Source organism: Talpa europaea (genome assembly GCF_964194135.1).
Source record: "Talpa europaea genome assembly, chromosome: 3".
Taxonomy (NCBI): Eukaryota; Metazoa; Chordata; class Mammalia; order Eulipotyphla; family Talpidae; genus Talpa; species Talpa europaea.
The window spans coordinates 30,152,201-30,177,010 of NC_140069.1; the positions used below are offsets into that span (position 1 = coordinate 30,152,201).

At 37.7% G+C, this 24,810-nt stretch overlaps 1 protein-coding gene across 1 annotated transcript in view; it reads right to left on the reverse strand.

Moving 5' to 3' along the window:
- Positions 1-8,959: 8,959 nt before the first annotated feature.
- Positions 8,960-24,810, reverse strand: part of CPQ (carboxypeptidase Q) — a gene marked incomplete at its 3' end in the record, with an annotated part of 401,973 nt that continues 386,122 nt past the window's right edge. Inside the window, exon 8 of the mRNA XM_084230534.1 lies at positions 8,960-9,126. Within this exon, the coding sequence (XP_084086660.1) occupies positions 8,960-9,126 (167 nt within the window). The remainder of the gene's footprint in view (positions 9,127-24,810) is intronic.

The window sequence follows — 24,810 nt, forward strand, 5'->3', positions numbered from 1 at the left end:
AAATCCAAGATTCCCCCTGCAGTCTATGGGGCTCTGGCAAGCAAGCAAACTATAAAGTTGCAGACTAGGATGGGCTTGATAGTGATAAACTTTATTTTATGTTTCCTATCTTCAATTCAGCAAGTTCATGTGCTGTGTTCTTATAATCCAAATTTTTCATGTAATTTTTATTGTCCTGAAAGTATGCTATAAAAAACTAAAATGTATTTGTATTCAACATACAAAAATTTTGATATTTTTAATGAAAATGTAAATTAAGGTCAATGTAAATAGCTAAATGCATTTTGAATGTTTTTTTTTTTTAAAGATTTTAAGGTATATCTTTTTTTTAAAAAAAGATTTATTTATTTATTTATACAAGCACTGGGTACAGTCAGAAGCATGGGAGGGTGAGAGAATTCACCAGAGCCAGAGCAGGGAGCAGAGCAGGCAGAAGGACCGAAGTACACTGCTGAGGGGAGCAGCGGGCGGCAGGAGAGGTCTGCGCGCCATGTGGGACCCTCCTCCGGTGGCTGGGGAGCAGCCGGGGATTGAACCCACGCTGCAGAGGCTGGGGGCAGCTTCGCAACCCAGCGCTCAACCTCTGCGCCACCGGGGAGGCCCTTGAATGTTTTCAAAAAAATTTTTTTCTTCTAAAATATTAAAAATCCATTATTGAAGTCAGAGCAACTAGTAGAGAAGAAATAAAAGGCATCCAGATTGAAAGGAATAAGTACAAACACTTCATAGATGACACAAAGAAGTGGATGTAGAGAAATGTGGATGATAGGTACATAAATGAGTGCAGCAAGTGTGGACAAAATGTGGTGATTCCTCCAAAAATTAAGACTAGGATTACCCCATGACTTAGTAATTTCACTTTTGGGTGTAAGCAGAGTCTCGAAGAGATATTTATGCACCCATGTTCATAACAGCACTATTCACATAGCCAAGTGGAATTAATAACCCAAATGTCCATCAACATGGATGGATAATGACGAAAGCAAATATGAAACATTCATACTATATAGTATCACTTAGTTTGAAAAATGAAGGAAATTCTGACACATGCTACGACATGAATGAATCTTGAGAACACTATGCTAAATGTACAGGACAAATACTGTGTATTTCACTTATATAAGGTATAGAAAGTAGGCAGGTAGTTCCCAAGGGTTGGGGGTGGAGGGCAATAGAGTATTATTGTTTAACTGGTACAGAATGCAGTTTTTCAAGGTGAAAAGAATCCTGGAGATGGATGGAGGTGGTCACACAAAGATGTGAATGTACTTAATGTCACTGAACTTAAAAATGGTAAAGATGATAAATTCTATGTTATAAGCATCTTACCTTGATGAAAAATACAAATAATAAAAAAATAAAAATAGTAATAATTAGCTATTGAAGAGAAATGTGTCACAATTAATGCATGTCAATTTTAAAACAAAATATTTAAAAGTGGGTATTTTCCATTTACACTTTAAAATGTGTACCGACTATTATTAATTAAAAAAAACTATTTGCAATTCCAGCATGAAATGTCCATCTGGAAGCCAATTTAATTTATGGATATTAGTTTTCAAAAGTGTTATGCTGAGAGCAACAGACACTCAAATTTATGAGGAATACAAATTATTTAATATCACAAGTATTGAATAATGTAATATGCCACCAGGTTCGACTATTCCATGTACCATGCTTATTCATGAGTACCTTCCAAGCCACAAATTGGAACATGATGAGAATCAAGAAAATAGATGCTCTGCATTTCTGGGAAACAAAACTCATTATGCAAGAATCTATCGCTTTCATGCTTTCTGCGAGGAGAGCTTTGACAAGTTAATGAGTCTGTCTTTTCTTCTTGAGTACTTTTGTTCCTCAAATCTTCTTCATATTCTCACAGTGTCTGTGTTCACAGTCTTTTCTTGAAGGTGGGACTTGAGGAACAACATTTCTTTGGAGCCTGAAAATGGGTGCTTGATTCATGACATGCTTCCTGGAGCGCCAGAACCCTGTGACAAAGGCACCCATATATCTCTCAATAAAGGATGGCACTTTCTATTCCTCCAGTTGAAAATGTACTGGATCTATCCACACAGTGAGGGCGGGAAGGGTTGTTATGCCAGGAATTGTTTGTCTGAGGTATCTTGAATTTTCCAGATTTCAGACACATTTTTAAAATACCCTCCTCACACTTTATTTCTTATACACGGTTATCATTTTATGATATACTTTTATTCTTTATCAATTATTTCATATGTGTGTGTCTCATTTCACCAAAGACGATGACATTTCCAAAGGCAAGGGCTTTGCTTATGTAGCATTTATCACATTGTCGAATTAAAAGAGTGAACCTCTGCCGACCTTTTCACTAGAATATAGAGTAGCCATGAGATGCTGCATATTCTCCCACCCCCCAAAACAGACCACAAGCAAATCAACTCCAGGTTTAGAAAATGTTTGGAATCTCTGTGATCTTCTGTAGCAATCAGAGGAGGCTTGTCCATGCATGTCTGAGATTGGCTTTACCAGAACCCTGGGGATCAGTTGTTCTCACTGAGAAAAAGGACTAACGTGTTATAGATACTCAGTAAGATCAGAGAAGTCAAACTTTTGAGAACATGTAGTTTCCATTGTTTAAAGTTAGAAACTTGCAATACGAGACAACTGTCTCCTAATGTCATAAGATCAAATCCACTCAGCTACATTTTACCAGTTCTGTGATCTTGGAAAAGCTATATATACAGGTTTTCTCATCTCTGAAATGAGGATTAAAATAGGACCTACCTCATTGCATTGGGCAAAGATTATATGAGGCAGTGCATATAAAGTTCTTAGTATAATTGGGTCTCAATGGGTATTAGTGATCCTGGTGCTGATGATATGGATGGCAAGACAGAGCTTGGGTAAAATTCATGTTCCCTTACAACTCTGGGATAGAAGGCTGGTATTTAGAATTAAGAAAACTAACTATATTAGGGATGCATTGTTATCAAGCTATAAAACACAGCTGAATGTTCTTTAAATCTTGAAAAAAACAAGACTTTCTGTGATGACATCAAACACATTATAGTGGGGTGACTATTACAGCGGCCCTGGGATAACCATCAATGTTAATAAGAATGTCAGGTTGTGTGAAGAACTTGAGCACACTTAGAGTGTGTTGTAAATACATGCGTATTTATTGCTCAAGTTTCAGGGCCACAGGAAAGTCCTAATGTCCAGGGAAAAGTCTTTACCTGAAGTAGAGTAACACTGATTGGAAGACCTGATTTGGTGAGAGCTGAGTTCATCTGTCCCATTATGTGCACACAGCTCCACCACTCCTTTGCTGAACTGTGGAGCATCCATGGGAGAGAAAAGAAAAACTTCAAAGGAATTTCTTTCTGCTCCAAAAACAGCCTGGATTTCCTGGTTTAACAGAGAATTGAGAAGTAAGCATGCATCATTAATTTCTATGCAAAAAACATTCTTCACTTCAAATGGCAATTAGTGATAACATTTCTATCTTGTGTTGTGATGAGATTTTTATGCTAATCACCACATAGCAGTAAATTAATCATTTGGGCACAGTTAGAGAGAATGTATATTTCATGAGACAGATATAGATATCAAGATCTACTTGATATTTGCTCAAGGTAAATGGAAAGCATCTCAAATTATTTTGAAATGAGCATAACTGAGCAAACAGGACGGTGTAGCAACAAAACGTATGCAGTGTAGATGCAGGGGGATTTTCAGAAACACTCTTGGTGTCATCAGTGTAACTATTGTGAGGAAGGTGGAATACTCTGGGGGACTTAACTACAAATCATTCACAAAAACCCAGGGTTCACCAGAACCCTCAAAACCACGTTAACAATGTCAAGGGCAAAATCAGCAATCGACCTCCTTTTCCTCTAATCCCCTCCTTTTTCTGTTACAGAATTCATTCTTTTCACATTATACAATATTTAAATGGGTATCTCTTCTCACTTTGCACTTAAGTCTACTCAACCAAATGAATCAGAAAAGCAACTTGACCCTAAAGTCAAATTGGAAAGCTGCTAGTTGCACAGGAAATAAGCCATCTGTCAAGTGACACACCATTTCTTACTTCAACAATTTCTTTGATAGCAATTTAGGAAAAATAAGGGAATGTATTTAAAGACACCTATAGCTATACTTATTCAACAGCATGTGCCAGGGGCCATGCTGATTAGTAGACATGAGTATGCAGGTAAAGTTGCCATGAGAACACTCTCCAGACCCGATTCTTCATATTTCTTCTCCCTCTTCTATTTTTCCCAAACCCACTATTATTAGTGCTGATAACTACTCACCAGCACACTCCCCTACCTGCACATATTCACACTGTCCTGTGTAGCCAGGTCTTCCATACTGCTCTAGTGAGGCAATAGTGGGACTAGTAAATGAGCCATTTCTGCTAGCATTTGACCCTATATATATTTTTTAAATCCAGGGAAATAGATAATTTTTGTGGGAAAAGGCAAAGATGGAATAAGGTCCATTTCCTTGGATCTATTTTTAGGATCTAGGCAAAACACAGAGGTGGAGGTAAAGAAAGGATTTAGTTTCTTGGCGGGATTAGGCGTGCGAGGGAGGCAGGAGGCAGTTTGGTATAGAGGAGAAAATGACCAGTTTGGCCAAATAGCAGGAATTTGAGACTAGATTACAGCTTTGTGATGATTTCTTTCAAAGTTGCTTTGAATGAAAACTTCTGGGGTGAATGGAGAGGGTGGTGGTGGCAATGAGTGGAAATACAAAATGAAACTTATCTTGGACTATATCATCTGTAGGAATGGTCTCAAGATGCTGCTCAAGGATGACAAACAGAAAGCACAGCAGCTTCGGCTCAAGGGAGATGGAGATCATGAATCTGACCATACTCCTGTTAAGAAGTCCCTCTGCTGATCTTGAAAGAAACGGAAGAAACTGATCCAATATACACAAATGCCCCCATTTAAGGAAGCAACAAAGAGGTAAACCATCAACCCATCAGTTTTTAGAGTTAAATCTAACACTGGGTGTATCCTTTTTGGAAAATAACACTTTGTACTAAGAAGGATTACCAGAGAAACCATACATCATCCTTAGATTCAGATACATAGCTGTCAGGAATCTAAAGCTAAATCCTTGGACAAGAGATCCCTGAGAATCTACATTCCCAAACTGGAGAAGAAAAGAATGAAACAAAATGTGCAAAATGTAAAAAGAATATGGTGTATACATTAGATAAAACTTAGTGACTTGACATTCATTTCTGACCAAGCAGGAGTAATAGGTCAGATTTGTCTTTATGTATGAAACAATTAAAACTACGTTAAATGCATGAAACAGCAGTTTTCAAGATGCCAGAATCGAAGGAAAATGGTGCCTAAGAGACACCCTAGACTACAGTCTTGAAAGAGTCTCCAGTCGTATTTCAGGGAAGGGACACTCAAGCAGAGGTGAGGAATTGCCATGAGTTGAAGAGAGGAATCTCAATGCCTTGTGTGACTGAGGCAGCTGTGTTTACAGAAGTCTCTGAGAGAGGTGAGCCTCACAGAGAAGGAATGCAGAGGATTTCCCCACCCTTCTCCTATGTCTTCTGTGGAGTACTGACTGATGCATGCATTGGCATTAACTCTCAGAAGCAGGGGAGATGAAACAAGTGAAAGGAACAGAGGAAACAGTACTAAGGGCTCAGATAAGGACAGAAATAGCTGTTTCTCCCAGTAAGAGAGGAAAACCTCAGAGTTCATGGGGCTTCATGTACAGTAGATTAGAAAGTCTTTTTTTTTTTTTTTTTAAGTCTGATCTTCTACATCAATTTGGTCATAAATCAAGTCTTCAGGTGTGTGGTTCTGGATCTGGACTTTGTATTCTATTCCACTGGTCTATTTGTCTATACTGGTGCTAATGCCTAGACATCTGAAATGCTATAGTTTGATAATAAATCTTGCTATCTGGCAAGGTAGGATTAAAAAAATTAGTTAGAATAGGCTATGGTAACAGATCCCCACAAAAGAATCACAGATTTAACACAATAAAGATTTATTCCTTGCTCATGTCCACAATAGGTGTACCAGAAATTCTGTCATGCCTATTCATCACTCTGGACCTAGGTTCCAGGAGCAGGCCCTATCTGAAACATTATCATTTGTCATCAGAGGGGGAAAGGGAGAGTGGGACAAATCATGCACTGGGTCTTAAAATTTCCACCTAGAAATAACCACTTCTACTCATATTTCTTTGCCAAAGGCACATGGTAATACCAAATTACAAAGACTCAGGAAAGTACAAGTTGGCTAGAAAGACAATAGAAAATATTTGGCAAATAAGTGGCTACTTTTTTTTTTTAAAAGATTTATTTATTTATACAAGAACTGGGGTACAGTCACAGGTACGGGAGGGTGAGAGAATTCACCAGAGACAGAATGGGGAACAGAAAAGGCAGATGGACTGAAGACACTGCTGAGGGGAGCAGCAGGTAAGGCAGGAGAGGTCTGCTGTGCCATACGGGATTCTCCCTGGCTGGGCGGGAATCGAACCCACGATGCAGAGGCTGTGTGGACAGCTTCAAAGCACGGTGCTCAACCTGCTGCGCCACAGGGGAGGCCCGGGGCTACTTTTGATTCCCTACTTTTATTTTCTTCTTCAGGAATGGTTGGCTCTTGTTAACCTTCTGTCCTCCAGTTACATTTTAGAATTAGTATGGCACTCAAAATAAATCAACCAACAAACCAAAATTAAGAACTCAAACACCCCAAAATTCCATTGTGAAGTTTGAGATTGTATTGCCTCTATAGATGAATGTGGAGAGAATGGATAAATTTACTATTGAGACTTCCAAAACATTAGCATGGCATATTTCTTCAATTATTTGGTTCTACTTTAATATATTTCATCAAAGTTGTATAGTTTTCTCCCTAAAAGTATCTTCTAGTAAAACCCATTTATTTGATGATAATGTAAATGGTAACTTTTTGGTTGCATTTTCTAAGTATTTGACATCTTACTGTATTACTTTTTATTGAGCTAATATTAGTTTGCAACACTATAAATATTTTAAGCATACAGGTTCATACCTCTTCAGATGTATGTTACCACACCCACAAGCAAAGGACCAATAATACTTCACCATAGTCCATTGGGCCCCTTGCCTCTTATGCCTGCCATCCCCACCCTTTGGTAGTCCCAATTCAGCAGTCAGATCTAGGGTTTGTTTCATTTGGTTTTGTTTGTTCCTGTTTTTTTGTTTCACTGTATTCCACATATGAGTGAAATCACTGGGTATATGGATTTCTCCTGATTATTTTGCTTATATAATCCCCTCAAGTTTCCATCCATGTTGTCAAAAATGGCAAGATTTCATCTTTAAAAAAATATATATATTTTACATATAAGGTGATATATATATATATATATATATATATATATATATATATAACTGAATTGAACATAGGAGTGCAAATATCCTTTCAAATTAGTTTTTTTAATTCTTTGGACATCTCGGAAAGGAATTGCTGGATCACATGGCAGATGTACGTTTAATATTTTGAAAAACTTCCATACTGTTTTTCATTCTACATCCCCACCAACAATGCACAAGTGTTTCTTTTTCTCTGTATGCTTGCCAACACTTGTTTCTGCACTTTTGGATATGGACCATTTTCTTGGGTATGAAATGGTATCTCCTTGTGGTTTGATTTGCATTTTTCTGATAAGTGATGATGAGCATTTTTTCTTGTGCCTTTGGTCATCTGTATTTTTCCTTTTTTTGGAGAAGTGTCTGCTTAGCTCTTCTTCTAGAAGGATTGTTTACATATTGTTGAGTTGTGTGAGTACTTTGTAGATTTGGGGTATTAGCACCTTATTGAGTATATGATATACAAATATCTTCTCACAACAAGTAGTGTATTTTTGTTTCAATGATAATGTTTCACTCTGTAGAAGCTTTTAATTTTCACTTTTGTTTCTCTTGTTTTTGAAGTCCAGTCCCCAAAGATAACACTGAAACTACCATTGTGGAGTATCTCAGTTACATTTTCTTCTATGCATTTTTATGGTTTCTGGTCTTCCAACTCTTTAAACCATTTTGAGTTAATTTTTGTATACAGTGTGAGATAGTGGTCTAGTTTCATTTTTTTGCATGTGATAGCCCAGTTTTCCCAATACAATTTTTTCTCCAATGTGTACTCTGGTTCTTTTGTTGTAAATTAATTGTCCATATAATTGTGGGTTTATTTCTGGGCTTTCAATTCTATTCTATTGATCTATATGTCTATTTTTATTCTAATACCATACTGTTTTGATTACTATCGCTTTGTAGTAAAGTTTGACGTCCTAGAGTCTGTTCTTCTTTATTGTCAGAATTGTTTGGCTAGTCAGTGTCTGCTGTGGCTCCATATACATTTCAGTAATATTTGCTTTTTTCATTTATCTGGTAATAGACCCAGTACTTATCTTTAATAAGGCAATTGGATTACTCATACTTGACTTTTATCCCAAATGGTGACATCATTTTCCTGTTCATTATTAAATATATTTCATTAAAAATTTTAATATAAAAATGTATATATTAGAAAGTCAGATTACTCCATATATTCAACTATAATCGACACAATTATATAATCCCTCTACTACTTTAATTAGTAATATAAAACAGAGACTGATGTCATTGTATTAAATTTAATGTTCATAAGTGAACATATAATAACAGGCATTTATTCATTCCTTATTTTCAAAGTAGAAACAATTTTTACAGATGGTATAAGGAAGTGCCCCCATTGTGATTCATATGTTGATTATATTTGGGGGTGGGGATCATTAAGAAGCAAATTTGTGAAGCATCAACAAAGATGATAACATAAAGTATAAAAAAAGCTTTGTGCTTCGAAAATGAATCAGAAAAAATTTTTAGGTGAAGAGGGGTTTCCTGCAGTTGCAGTCCCAGGAGTCTTGACCAAAATGAATGAAAGTGACTTCTTTCTTGTTCTTATTCACATCTGGGCAACATCTCTTCCATGTCTGCAATGACATAAGAGACAACAGCCCAAAGGGCAGCAGCAATATTCATCTGTTTTGGATCCATGATGGTCATTGTGTCTCCATGGGAGTGGTGGAAGGAGAAATATTTATAGAGGTCATCAAGTAGACTGGCTCCTGGGGAGAAGAAGGAAGAATTCTTAGTGAAGTATTTGACATGCACTACTGAGTAGCTGCTCAGAAACCACTGCCACTCTTCCCTGCTTCATTCTTTCCTGCTCTAAGCTGCAATGACAAATTTTTTTCCTAGCCTCTCTTGTAACAAGAAATGACCACGTGATACCATACTAGGAAGATGTGGGTAGCAGGCTATAGGGAAAGTACTAGAAGAACCTTTATTTCATTGACAAAAGTCAGGAAAATACCCTACTGCTATGTTGAAAGGTAGATGAGAAACTTAGGACTTCATGGGGCTAAGGCCCACATACTAAAGTGGCAGAGTGAAAAGACGGCAGGAGCCTGGATTTAGAAAATATTGCTAGCCCAGTGAGTATGCGTTGCACTGCTTATTTCTCAACTTCCTGTTATGTGAGGAAATAGAATTCTTTAAGTAATGATACTAATGTCCTTGTATTTATAAAAAGACACTGTCTGCACGACTGTAAATTATCTACCTTCCTGGATACAAAAGGAAGTCATTATTCCTTTGCCTTAGTTTTCCCTCTCAAATCATTCATTCATTTCCCATGAAATACCTGGAACCTCCAAGGGCACCAGCAGAAGTCTCTGCCCACTTAGAATTTTCTTTTTAGTTGAGTGAAATTTTTCTCTAGTTTCTAGCCATGGAAAGAGTTTCAGGGACTCTTTGCAAACTCTTATTCATCCATCAGAAACTACTGAATTTGTTTTGTAGATTTTGATTTCAATTTTTTATCCTCTAGTCTTATCTATTTAACTTAGTGTTTTATTGTGAAATATACCATACATGTATATTAGATAAATTTATGATGTATACTATGTATATGTATATAAATGTATATTAGAAAGTGACACACGATTCAATTCGAGAGAGATATCACCAGTATATTTTATGAGTTTCCTCATAGATCTGTCCTTCCTCTAGAGAAGGACAATATTGTTCTGCTTATGTGTTAATCACTTTTGCTTTTCTTGATAGTTTCACTATATATGTGATTTACTGTTTAATATGGTCTGCTTTTGAACCAAATACTTCAGATATATTTCTGTGATTTGCTTTTTCCATCAGTCATATGTAAGATGTATCTATCCATGATATTGTTGTAACGCTATATAGTATTTTCATTTTTTATTGTTGTATATCATCTCATTCATTTATACATGTGAAATCTCATCATGATTTAATTTTTTAAATCATTAACAATATTGAGCATGTTTTCTAAAGGTACTTTTTGGTATTTATGTTTTCTATTTTGTGAAATGCCTGTTCATGCCTTGTGCTCATTTTTCAATTGATTTGTATGTTTTTATTGATTTGTGGGAGTCCTTGGTATATTTTAGTTACAAATCTTTTGTTGGTAGTAAATTTGTATGTAGCACTTCCCAGTTTGTGGCTCATTTCTTTTTAACTATGTTTATCATGTGCATTGATGAATTTTAAAGTAGTTGAACTTATGAATCTTTTCATTTAAGATTTTCATTTGTTATACCATTTAAAAAAAATTTTTCTTTATGCTAATGTCACAAAAAAGATAATTTTGAAAGTTTTGCTTTTCATTGTAAAGTACGTCATCCATTTATAATTGGAATTGATTTTTGTGTATTTTTGTATATTTGTTTTTCGGTTGTCCCAGTAAAATTTCTTGACTACTATGTTCCCTTTCCCCACTGCTCTATATCGGTTTTCCCATATATCAAGTTTCCTTATATGTGTGTATGTTCAGGGCTTTTATGTATCTGTTTATCGCTGTGGAGATACCACAGGATCTTAATTATTTTGCTTATGATCTGGCAGGTCAGGTTCCCTCATCACCTCTCTCTTCTCCTTCAGAAATGTCTTACTGTTCTTCACTGTTTGCTCTTTCAGATAAAGTTTAGAATTATTAGAAAACCCTACAATTTTCTTTACTCTAATTGTGTTCATGTATATATCACTTTGGGAAGAACCAACATTGTTATGTTACTATGTTGTACTCTTATCCAGGAAAATGGTGTGCTGATATGTGTTTTTATTTATTTAAATTTTCTGCAGTGTCTTTAAAGTCTTAAGATAGTTTTGCAAACTCTTGTTAGGTGGTTTATACATTTCGTTTCTAATTGTAAATTATAAACTCTTTAAAAATATTGTCTGTGGTTATCTTTTAAATTTTTTTTCATCAGGGATCTCTCCAATTCACAAAATGGCTAGTGCGCCTTCTGTTTTCTACACTAGGGAATAGTTGAAGATTAGAATGACTCTTTTTCTGACTATTTTGTAGAACACCTCACAAAATCATGAGTTTGATGCTTTCTTTCTGGGACAACTTTTGGCCAGAGATGCGATTTCTTTCCTACTTTTGTGCTCTTCAGGTTTTGTATTCTTTTTGTTTTTAATTTTTTCTTAGGCTGGGTCCAGGAGAGCATGATTGTATTCTTCTTGAATTAACTTTGGAAATTATTTTTCCCTAGGAATTTATGAGTTTTGCCCAACTATTAAAAATAATTGGCACAGAGTTGCCAATAATATCCAGTTTTTATCTTTGTTTATGTCTGCAGCATTGTGTCTGCCTCTTTTCCTCCCTAATACTCGCTGTTGATGGCTTCTCTCTTTTCTGCTCACCAGTCTTGCCAGCAGTTTGTCATTTGTCTTTTAAACAAAAATGCAGACAGTTTTCATGGTTTTTGATACTCTAGCGACTAGTAGTTTTTCTTTCACTGATTTTTACTCATGTATCTCCTCCTTTCTTTAGGTTTATTTGCTGCTCTTTCTAACTTCTTGAATGGAATGTTTAGCTGCAGACTTTGTCTGTAATATAAGCTATAACACATGGCCAGGGGACTAATCTAAGGGTCCATACAGGCCATCAAGTATACAAAATGTCCACCTACCCATGCCTGTTTCCCCGCTAAAGTTAAGACCTGTTATGTTCCTCACTATCACCAATGCTTATAAAATAGCTCCAAACAGAAAATTAATTTTTATCTGTTGAATGAATGAATGAAATTAGCACATTTTATGTGTGACCTAGGTCTTGAGGGTGGTCTATCAGCCAGTCTTTAAAGACAAATAAACAATGTGCAAATTCATGTACAAGTTAAGGATAATTTTTGCCAAGATGTTGCTTTTACCATGTCCCGTGAGTCTTGATGAATATTTTCATGGTAATTCATTTTAAACTCTTAAAAATTTGTAGTTTGATTTTTTTTCTCAGATTCAAGAGTTAGAATGTTTTTTAAAATTTTCTAAGGTATGGCTTCTTTACGTATATTTTTCTTATTGATTTCTAGTTTAAATATTAGAGAATGTGGGCCATATGATATAGTTTCTTTGAATTTCTTTGAGATTTTCTGTATTGTATGATACATTTTTATAAATGTTCCACTTGTTGAAAGGACTGTGCTTTCAGTGCATTTGTATGTCTATTACATAAATCTCACTGTATCCTGCAAATCTCTTAACTCCATACTGATTATCTGCCTGGTTTATTAATTTTGAGAGAATGTGTGAAGATGTTGCTCTGTGATTTTAGGTGTTTATTTTTTTTTTGATGTTTCAGCATTTTTCATATATTTCAAAGTTATGATATTAGGGGCATACAAATTTAGAATTACATCTTCCAGGAACACTGAGCATCTTCATTGATATGTAGGCATCTTTTTTTTTAAAGATTTATTTATTATTTATTTATACAAGCACTGAGTACAGTCAGAAGCGCGGGAGGGTGAGAGAATTCACCAGAGCCAGAGCGGGGAACAGAACAGGCAGACTGATGAAATACACTGCTGAGGGGAGCAGCAGGCGGCAAGAGAGGTCTGCGTGCCATTGGGACCCTCGCCGATGGCTGGGGATTGAACTGGCGCTGCAGAGGCTGCGGGTAGCTTCGCAGCCCAGCACTCAACCGCTGCGCCACGGGGGAGGCCCTGTAATAATGCCTTTTGCCCTGAAGTAGAGTTTGTACTAATATTTAATATAGCTATATCTACTCCTTTTGCAAAATATTATTCCACAATGTATTCTCCCATCATTTTAATTATAGTATTTCTCTGTCTTTACAGTTTTATGGGTTTCTCTTATACAGTTTAAAGTTGAGTTTTCAAATTCTAGTTTAACAATCTTTGATTTTTAACTGTAGAGTAAAATTCATTTAGGCAGATGGTGATTATTGTCAAATAGTCTTTGCTTCCTATTTGTTCATTTTGTTTTCTAGGTTGTTTTTTCCCTTTCATTCTTGACTTCTTTGTGTTGATATTTTCCCTCCTTTCTTTCCTCCTCTCCCCCAGCTCTATAGGTTTGGAAATTAAACACTTTAATTATGTCAGTGGAGACCTTAGAAATCATAACTCACATATTTATCTTAAGTCTGAAATTAATCAATATCTTATATAAGCATACAAAGTTTGTCTCCTGTCACAGGTGAACTCGCTGCTCATCAAAACCTATGCTGTAGGAAAATGGGAATGTTAGATACCCTCAGAAGAATGTCACTCTAGAGTTTTCTTTCTCTATAGATTCTCACTGTATCACTTTTAACCTTGAAGGAATCCCCTTATTTTGCCTAAGGTCAAAATATTTACTATTAAAAGACAGTTACTGTATTATCCAACAATTATTTCTTGGGGAGATGATGCATGTATGGTCTTCTGGACTACCACCCTGCCAGCATTCTCTCCCACTACCCAACCTCCTACCCTGTGGACTGGACACTGGAATTGTTCCTGAGCTCTTCAGGGCCTCAGGATGCTGTCTAGATTTTCTCTTCCCAAACCCTAGTTTTAAAATCTTTGTGCCAAAGTCTTCTCCTACCTATCCCCCCAAATCCTGCACTGAAATAAAATTTTAATTTCCTTCTTATTCATTCATATTTCACACTAGTTCCACACAGAAGCAATTGAGGCCAAAAAAAGAATAAAAGGAAATTTAGTTATTAACCCTGACAATTAATAGCTCTGATGCCTGTAGGCAGGCAAATATCAAAGCAAGATGTATGAAACTGACAATACCTATTAAACCCTTCATCTGTGTTGAGGAGGTTTCTTCCCTCAGTGATATTTCTTTCTAGACTAGTAAGACATATTTCCCTTAGTCCTGTAGCTCAAAAGGGTGGGAATTTCACCATCATCTAGGCTGATAATCTAAAGTCTTCAGTGGATAGCCTGGAGCTGAAGTTCTAACAGTTCAGAAAGTTCGCCCAACTCAACAGAACAAATTCTTGAGTTCCTACAACATTCTGGCAATGGACCAAGACTGAGGCAGATATAAAGGTGAGTAAAGACTGTATCTTCTCTCAGAAACTTATTCTGCATTAGAGACAGAGGAAATGTATCCACAAGTAATAATAACAGCTGTAATATATACCAAGTGCCAGGAGGAAAGAGCAAAGAAATGGCGGACAGCTCATGTAGTTGATAAAAGAAGAGCAGAGAACACAAAGCAAGGGGACTAATCTAGGGATCCACATAGGCCATCAAGTATACAAAATGTCCACCTACCCATGCCTGTTTCCCCACTAAAGTTAAGACGTCTATTTTGTTCCTCATATAACCAATGCTTATAACACAGCTCCAAACAGAGAATTAATTTATATTTGTTGAATGAATGAATGAAATTAGCACATTTTATGAGTGACCTAGGTCTTGAGGGTGGTCTATCAGCCAGTCTTTAAAGAAAGCAGAGGGACACTCCAAAATGGTAAGCTGGAGATTTTAATGAAAGGATTACTTATAAAGATTAGTAAGGGTTAAATGAAGCCAATAGGAGATGCTGAAGCACCCTAGGGTTAAAAACCATGGAAAGTCATTCCCACTTGTAGTCCTAAAGTAGTAAAGAGACAAAGCAACTATAGCTGCAAATAGAATTGTAGAGGAGAGTCATTCTGGAGCTGTGATTATTTGCAGCTGGTAACTCCCCATATCTTATGGAGCCTCCCTTTGGTCAAACCCAACATAAGCTGGAGGGCAAGAATGATTTGTTAATGCATTTCACAGCAATTAGCCTCAGGCACACAGTATAGGTAAGGAATGACATGAAGTGGTAAAAGGTACTATCTATCACAGGTACTTCAGGATTCAATAGACAGAGAAGGGGCACAGATATTCTGGGAGAGTAGAGCACGTATACATTCCAGTTTGGGTGATGTGGGGAAGGGGTGGATTACTGGCAGATAAAGTTGCAACCAATTGCAGGTGGTCTTAGATCGAAGACTGAATATAGACTGAATGCGAATGGAGAGCTATTAGGGGCCAATGGACTGGAAGTGGGGAGACTGGAGCTGCACCTAAAGGAGATGCTCTAGAAAAATGTGGATGTAGAGTTGTATGAACGATGTGGAGGTGAGGAGATAACTGGGGAAGAGGAATAGCTGGGGGACACTAGTAAAGATCAAGGCCAGATGATTGTATCCTAGCCTCTGAAAGTCTCCACAAATTAATTATGTGGATGAAGACAGCCAGTGGAAAGGTCAGAAGTCCATTTTAAAACAAGAAGACTATGTTGTGAGCACACAACACACCCAGGAGACAAATTTGTGTGTTTACTTGGGTAGTGGCTGGAAGCATTTTAACAGAAACCGTGACATTTTAGAATTATCTGGTGGGGAGCATATGCTCTCTGGACCCCAGAGAGCATCAGGAAGATGTCAAATTCATGTACTAGGTAAGAGTGAAGTTAAGGAGTTCAAAGAATGGAAGTCACTGGAGGTGGATGGAAAATGAATCAGAACTGTGGACATGAAGAAACAGGAAAGGTCATTTAACTCCAATGGAGTGTGGCTTGCTTGGGGCTGTTTTACTCCCAATTACAGCTTCTTACAGGCACTGCATAGCAGCTGACAGAAAAAGCCCAAATTTTTCCATATTGAAAAAAAAAATAGAGGCAAGAAATAGTTGTGCATGCCCTCTTTGAGCCTCTGAAATTCCCTTTCTGTCTCAGACTGTAAGAACTTCACTGCCAGATGGGTGGGAATTTGGCTGCTTCCCTTTAGAACTAGTGATTTAAGGAAAGGCATTTCCTCAGCGATCATCCAAGTTCCCATGAACATCTTATAAAATTAAAACAAATCCAGAAAATCTGTTATCACCAAAGAGAATGCTGATAACCAGAGGAGCTTGAGAGTGGGCGTGTTGGCCGCCTTGAAGCCTGGTCTCTGCAATTCCAAGGAGGCATGTTATCAGTGACAGCTACTGATCTGAAAGACCAGCACTGAGGGAGAGCCTGCATTTCCATTTCTGAGAGCACCTGCCATCACAGGGTGGGGGGGACTGCTAACTCTCTCTAGAGATACACTGCACAGTATCTTTTGACAGGTATATGAGTTCTGATACCCAGGGAATCATTAAATGCCATTTAGAAGTAGAAAGTGGGTAGGAAGGAACCTGTTCTGAAGGCTAACATTCCTGAAAATGAACTCTGGCAGGGTGGTGTTCTGCTAGGGATTTTTTTTCTAAAGGAAGTTTGGAATCTAAGGGTGTGCAGATACCCCCTTGAGCATGATGGCCAAGGAGAAGTTGGACCTAGGCAGGGAGAAACAGCTGAGCGAATATAGGATTGGAGTCAGGGAGGCCTGGGTTCACATTCAAACTCAGGTGCTTAATAGCCAGGTAACTGGGCAAATCAAATCAAATCAAGGTTCTGATGCTTGTTCTTAAAGATGAACAGTTGGACCATGAGATCTATTCTATCTGACCTCGCCTGGACCCTGGTTCCCCCACCCTTTCCCTTCCCCCTCTTCCCTCTTCTTTCTGAATCTTTTTTTTTTTTTTTTTTGGTAAACATTCATCTCAGAAAATATCTTCCAGCTGTGTTACTGGGGGAAGACAGTCCAATGAATATTGTAAAGAAATGTATGACCTGCCCCATACTGTTCACAGCAGATTCCAATCTTCACTGAGAGGTCCCAGTAATGCCTGTGGTCTGTGCAGGATATTGGGGCAAGACTGCATCTGGGCTAATTTCTGAAGAGATGTTGGGCAAATACACAACAATTCTCACAGGCCCCTCTTATTGTAGATTGACTCATTCATATGTAATCAGTAGGTTTTCATGTACACAAATTAAGTAACCCGTGTTATAGAAGTTTTTGAAAGACATTTGAAAGCTTTCAAAGTTTGGATTCAAGTTTGTGATTTTGGTACACACACTGACTGCTGCAACGTTGTATGAAGGATGCACTCACAGGCAAGCAGCTGTGGAAAATCCATTTCTCCTTTATAAACAGAGCTTGAACAGTCTGGGGTAGGCACTCTAATTGCAATGGAATGTACTGCAGACATTTCCCTGATCATAATAATGATGGGGATGGAGAAGAATATTATGGTCTGAACTTATTCCTGCAAGGAAACTTAGCCTCTCTAGAATCTTTAATATCTAAAAATACATTTAAAATTTAATTAAAGTTTATTATTCCTTTCAGCAACATTATCAAATGAAAAGGCATTATTACCAAAACAATTAGAAAATCAATTCATGGAACTTGCAAACATTTAATCTCTCTTTTCAAAAGAGGCAGCTTTATCCCTACTGTTTTAAATCTCACTGAAAATTAGAGTAGGAAGCAGCTAATTAATAACTTCCTAATCCATAGCTTTCCAGAAAGAAAACAACTTATAAGAGGAAAGAAAAAAAACAGTAAAACAAAGGACAGGATAGGATAGGAAGAATAGGAAAGGGAAAAAAAGTCCCCAATCTAAACTCCATGAAAAGTATTTTAAGTTTAATTTCCAAAATCTGGAGTAACCAAGAACTTCCAAGTCTGTGGGTGAGGCCCAGGTGTGCCAGTGTGCCCTGAACCTCTCATCTCTTTCAAGAACTTGGATTGGTCAGATGAAGCTTAGGTCAAACACCACTATATACCTGGTGGTCCTGCAGGTTCCCTGTCCCTTAACTCTGTCATGATGATTCATCTTTCCATAAGGTTGAAGAAATGTATAGTAATAGTAAGACTATTCAATTATTGCCACATGAAGATGTTACTGTAGGTTCTCCAAATGTGGGAGTAACAAGAGTAAGTATATTTATCGAGTGCTTCCTGTGTGCCTAGGGTTTTTTGGACATCATTTCATTTAATTCTCCCAGTGAGAAGCACGAAGCAGTGATCATCATGTGATATTAACAGATGGAAAATAGATTTGAGTAAGTTGTCTAAAGTCATACTTACTAAAGTAGTAAGTGTCAGAGAAAATTCAAACCCAGGTATCTCTGGTCTAAAGGGCATGCTGCTAACCTGTTTTCCATTCTTTCTCCATTCTCTCACTGTCCTACCCCAGGAAATCAGTAACTGTTTTCTTCCTCATTGGGAAACAGCGGCATGATTAGCTCACCTTGCTGCTCTGGTCACCCATCTCACTTCTACCTTGTGACAAGGAGAGGGAAAATGAGATGAAGGTATACTGGGCTGAGAAACAGAATGAGGACTTGAATTATGTTCACACAGTGGGCTGAGCCTGGGCCTATCTGTCAGCAGAGCTCTGCGCGTCACCAGTTGCCCTGATTTGTCTGGGCCTGTCTGTGCAGGGAGTTCCAAACACTCTATCTAAAACCCGGCTCTCTTCTCTGATCACTCATTATTCCCCTTCCCCTGTCCCTTTCCCCTGTTTTATGGCAAATTTTACTATCTAAAAAATTATTATTTTTGTAATGGTATTATTATTTGCTATCTATACTGCTGCTATATGTAAGTTTCATAAAGGCAGGGGCTTTGTCCTTTTCACCCCAACCTTCAATACCTACCATGTACAAAATACTCAACAAATATCTGTTGACTCATGGAATGAGTAAAGGAATGAATTATTAAATATCTTACGGGACAAATGCAGAGATAAAATTTAATCTCTTTCTCTACAGTAGCTTTTGGTAAGTAAATTAGAATTGCTGGGGTGTCTCCATTCAGATCCTGCCTTGGGGAACGACAAGTAGGGTTTTGATGGAATATTTCATACATAAACTGAGATCCAAACACTTTATTATGATCCACTCAGTGTGTTCCGATACTTTCACTGCTGTTACAGAAACTACTTGAAAATAAGGCAAAAAGGTGAGCAGCACATCCATTCAATGTCATTCAGGGACAAAGTCTATACAAAGATGATGTATGACGAGATAGGGAACGTTCAGGGAGGTATGGCCGTAGACAAAGATGATGTATGAGAAATTTTAAGTTTGAATCACCATTTGTTACTGATTAACGGTCCTAGACATAGTGAAGTTACATGTTAACATACAGACTTTTGTCTAGTAGAGATGAAAATGATCTCTGTCGAATATAATAGATAATCCCCAAGGTTACAGTTTATCGGCCTCTAAGATATGACACAGACTTTATTTAACTTAGCAATCTTACCCTAACATTTCTTTATTAAACAACATAGTTTCTAAAATGTTCTGTATACTGGTGTTAATATATTACTGATTCCCTCATTAATTGAATAAAATCTTTGACATGGGTTCATTTTATATTTACACAGTCATGATTTTACCTTTTAGAAAATTATACTATGATCCACCCTGCAAACCTTAAGAGAACAGTCACATCATTGTTTCTTCTCAAAAGTCACTCATGAAGTCAGCTTTGTGATTACCCCAAAGTAGGGGAGCAGTTTGCTCCCCTACTGCTCCCCTACTTCAGGGCTCCCCTACTTCAGGGCTGGCCTTCTGAATTCTCCCTGTGGGATAGTGGATAGTCTCCAGGTATGGGGGAGTTTATGTGCGGGAAGGGAAGAATATAAATCTTCATACATATATAAAAATATATATAAATATATATACTTTTATATGTACACAAAACATGTATATATACACACACATATGTATGTATATATACAAACTCCTTAATATCCTTATTCCTCTTCTAACCTATCTTCCACAGGAACGTAAGATTTTGCCTGATAGAAAATTGCAATTTAATCTGAAAAGAACAATCACATTCATATGTGATTGCTCTTCATCTTTGAGTTTATAATTTTATGTCTGTTTATGTGCATTCATAGTTTCGTATATAGCTCTGAAGAGACACCCATATGACTCTCTCCTTCTGTCTGACTTTGTCACACAAATTTATTTTGACATGTCTTCTGGAAGGGGAAATTCTGAATTGCATTCATGTTTATATTTCAGTCCCAATTTATTATTCTCCTTTTGTCCATTCAGAACTCACTGCCCACTCCTTTTTCTTTGTGGCCTCATGTCAATAAAGTTCCCACCTCTCTGAGGCGGTGTGACTCCTTGTAATGCCTTTCTGCAGTTCTCTCTATACCTGAGGAATGATGCTCACTAAGAAAACATCAGTAAAAATGGTTTCTGACAGAGCACACGGTGAGATTCAATGCGTATGGATCTCCAGACTTGAACAGACCTTTAAGGTTGTTTTCAGTATGGAGTTTACAATGAAAGTCTTAAAATCATCATGGTTTTCTATAATTGTTTTAAAATGGACAGATTTTAATTTCTGGCTGCTGATACATAAGCTTCTGTGCAATGGAGGCAGGTGTTAAAAGATATAAATCTTGGTTTCTGCCTGCCACCTCTCATCCCGTTGACAAGTAGAAACAAAGGCATGAGACAAGTGGGGCTATTACATGGATTTGCTATTCTAGACCTCCTTCGCTGACTCTCCTTGGCTGACTGCATATGAATAATTCTGCAGAGTTGGCTGGCAGGAATGTTTCAGGAATGTTTGGGAGATACAGTGGGGCAGGAATTCTAATTTTGCCAGCCACTGCTAAGTGCTTATGGTATTGGAAGCCATCTGGTCAATAGGAATGTGTCCATTCATGAGAGGTCACAAGGGAGACTCTATGTACCTCTGTATGGTGATTCTCACTTTCCACATGGGCCAAGCTAATGAGTTTATACTAGTCAAGATTTATTATTAAGCTCTTAAGTACATGGTCTACAGTGGGGAAAAGATCAAAGCTTTTATAAGAGGAAGCACTGGCTTGTTTTTACTATATTTTTGTTTTTACAATCTTCAAGAAGGTAAAAAAAGGATGTAAGCTAGGAAAGGGAATATTTTTTATTTGTTCAAAGAAACTGTGATAAAACTATACTGACAATCCAAAGGCTGAGTTCCCATAGGATTGAAGGTCATGTTTTACTATGGATAGAGAAGTCATTGGGCATGAAAAAGGAAGGAAGCAATAGGCATTTCTCCTTAAGGACGTTTCCCTGAGGATTGCTATTATTTGGAATTGTAATCCATCCTGATAACCCTTCTAGTTCTCAGGCCCTTCTAGTTACACTGTGGATCTCCATTTATTTCCCTAATAAATTGACAGGTTAAAATTGTCCCTTAAAAGGGATCTAGTATAAATCCACAGCTGATTAGGCCACACTAGGTTACAAAAAGAAAGGCGAGCACACTGAGAAGATGCACCCACTAATCTAAGGGTTGTATAAAGGTGGGCAGTCAAGACTTTCATGAAATGCCTTTGGGGACAATAAATAGAATTATGGGTTGGATGGACCATGATTCTGCACCAAGACAGGCTTTATTAATTTCTGGATACCACAAGAAGCTATACTACATACAGGTCACAGAAAACAAATATGCAGAAAACTTTTACTACCACAAAATTTCATCTGAAGAGATACAGTATTAAAATACAGTAAAAGCTAAATACCCATGAAATGTACGTGTCATGTCCAGGAAAATGAGGGCAGTGTCATGCGAATCTATTTATTTATTTATTTATTAAAGATTTATTTATTTTTTTATACAAGCACTTGGTACAGTTAGAAGCGCGGGAGGGTGAGAGAATTCACAAGAGCCAGAGCGGGGAACAGAACAGGCAGACTGATAAAGTACACTGCTAAAGGGAGCAGCGGGTGGCAGGAGAGGTCTGCGCACCATGTGGTTCCCTCACCCGGCAGCCGGAGATCAAACCAGTGCTGCAGAGGCTGCAGGCAGCTTCGCAACACAGCGCTCAACCGCTGCGCCACTGGGGAGGCCCATCATGTGAATCTATTTAGAGGCAGCTCAGACCAGTGAAGAAAATTGTTCTGGGAGTAAGAGTACCCCTTTTATTCTCCATGTTTGTTTATATATTAGACAGCACGAATTCATTCAAAGTAAGTGTGTCTATGCTTTTGTGTAAGGCAGTCGGTTACAAAAAGATGACAAATTACTTGGCTAATGTTGCAAAATATTCTATTAATGAAGTTTACTTCCATCATCTACAGAGGAGAGAACTACAAGAGGGACAGAAACATGGTTGAATAATCCTTGTGTTAAGCCATTATCCTGGAAGATGAGCAAAGGTAGCTGCTAACAGTGGTGAAAAATTTGGTAAGTGTTGGCTCAGTTATTCTATTATGCTTTCATTTCATTTATGCAAATAGCCTTTCTTGATCACCTGGCAGCTTCCCATTTGGCAGCTGAGTGCAGTCTCTTTTATTGACTATCAGCTATAGAGATGCAATTTTATTTTTTATACAAAATCTTTTAAAATATAACCTAAAAATCATTCTGCAATAAAGGAAAAAATGAGCTAAAAGTGAAAACCTTTGTGAATTCTAAAACAAAGGAAAAATGTATAAGGAGCCTGGGAAATGAATATGCTTTGAATACCCACACATTAAAGTAAATGTCAGTTCAAGGAATAGCCATTAAATGCCAAGGCTGGTGAAAAAATCTTGGCCCATGGCATTCCATTTAGAAGGAATCCTCAAGGCTGAGATGCAAATTTAACATTTAAACAGAGTTAAATTCCCAATGCTTCTCTTATGGTTGACCCTCATTAATATAATTTTTAGGACCATCCTTGTAATGAAGAAACAGTGATTATTCTCAGTAGCCACCCAAAATATAATTATAGTACATTTGATTAAACGCTTCTGTGGTGAGACAAACTGCAATTTACACATATTTCGTGTGGTCTTAAGGGGAAAAAAGACTGGCAATGATAAAGGAAGCTAATGCTACTTTGTGGGGTAACATGTCATTAGCTGTTCCATCATTTATACTCAAACTCCAGAATTATGGGGTAAGGTAAATGGTGCTTGAGATTTGCTGCTACAGACCCTGAAATAGTTTCCAGCACAGAGTTTATAAATAACACCAGGACTCCCGCTGTTTCACCCCCTGAGTCATTTTTCTTAAAGCTTTTAGAATTCTTGACAAAAGGTGGAAAGTATGGTGTCCTTCACTAAATAATTAAACCAGTTAGAAGACCTCATTATGAAGGACATGGACCATGAAGCATGAATTATTTGTTTAATTTCATAATGTGAGAAATAATCTCCTGGTTGCTATAAACAGGTTAAGTAAGTGACTTAGGATGATCATAGTTAGGTTTATAAGGTATTAACCTTGTACTCATTGCTGCATAGCAAGCCAGCTGCTAGGGATTCTGTCCAACACTGCATCTAAGGCCCATGGAAAGGCGATCATATGCATTCATCTGATGTCTACTGAGCTCCTACAGAGTGTGTTACCCTCCCGAGGAGACAAGGTGGGTAGAGTTTACAGGTGTCTGCTCTCATGGGATTTCATGGGCCTTTCAATCTGGTAGAGTATTTAGAAAAGAGGTTGACTGGAAATTAAAAGATTATGTCTCAAACTGCTTTGGACTCTGCAGCTTAAAAGGGAAAAAGGCTCTTTCTCCCCAAGTCACTATGAAACAACCACAGTTGTTTGTGAGTGTGTTAGAGGAAGTCACAGATGATGTCACCCCGGGCAGGTATAGCGGCCAGGGAAACAGCATTCCTCCTGAGTGTCCTGAATCCTGGTTATGTAAATGACATACTGTTTAATGAAGAAAAAGGGAATAAAATCCAAACCATAATCATAGGTAGGACTAAGTACTTTCGACGTGCCTTGCTAATGAGACATTAGACATGCATTATCTTATTAAATCTTCACAATGGTTCTATAATTATTATTATCCTCATTTTATAGATGAGTAAACTCAGGCTTAAAGGTTATGGCGATGATTATGAGCAAAGGATTCATTTGTAGACTTCTTACTCTATGCTGAATTCATCCCTTCATCTTCAAGATGAAGGCCGTTAGAGTGGGGAGTCTTGGCCTGAGAGTGGAGTAAAAGGGCAGTTCTATGAATATCCCACCCTCAAATAACCCATGCCCAAACCATGATTTTGGGATTCATCCTTATTGTTGAAGTTTGTGTTCTTTCTCTCTGTCATTTCAGCGCGTGTGTAGTAATGTCTCATCTTGACTCTAATTTGCATGTTCAAGATGTCTGATAACATCAAGCATTTTTTCATGTACTTACTGGGGATTCATGTATCTTCACTGTGAATGAAGTGTTGCTAAATTATTTTGCCCCATTTTTTTTTTTTTTTTAAATAGAGGCATGTTTTATTTATTTATTTGTTTGTTTGTTTTGTTTATACATGCACTGGGTACAGTCAGAAGCGCGGGAGGGTGAGAGAATTCACCAGAGCCAGAGCGGGGAGCAGAGCAGGCAGAACGACCGAAGTACACTGCTGAGGGGAGCAGCGGGCGGCAGGGGAGGTCTGCGCGCCATGTGGGACCCTCCTCTGGTAGCCGGGGAGCAGCCGGGGATCGAACCGGCGCCGCAGAGGCCGCGGGCAGCTTCGCAACCCAGCGCTCAACCGCTGCGCCACCTGGGAGGCCCTATTTTGCCCCATTTTTATCAAGTTGTTTGCCTCCTTTTAATAGAGTTATAAGAGTCACATGACCTTTGTCAGGTAGATGTATTATGAATACA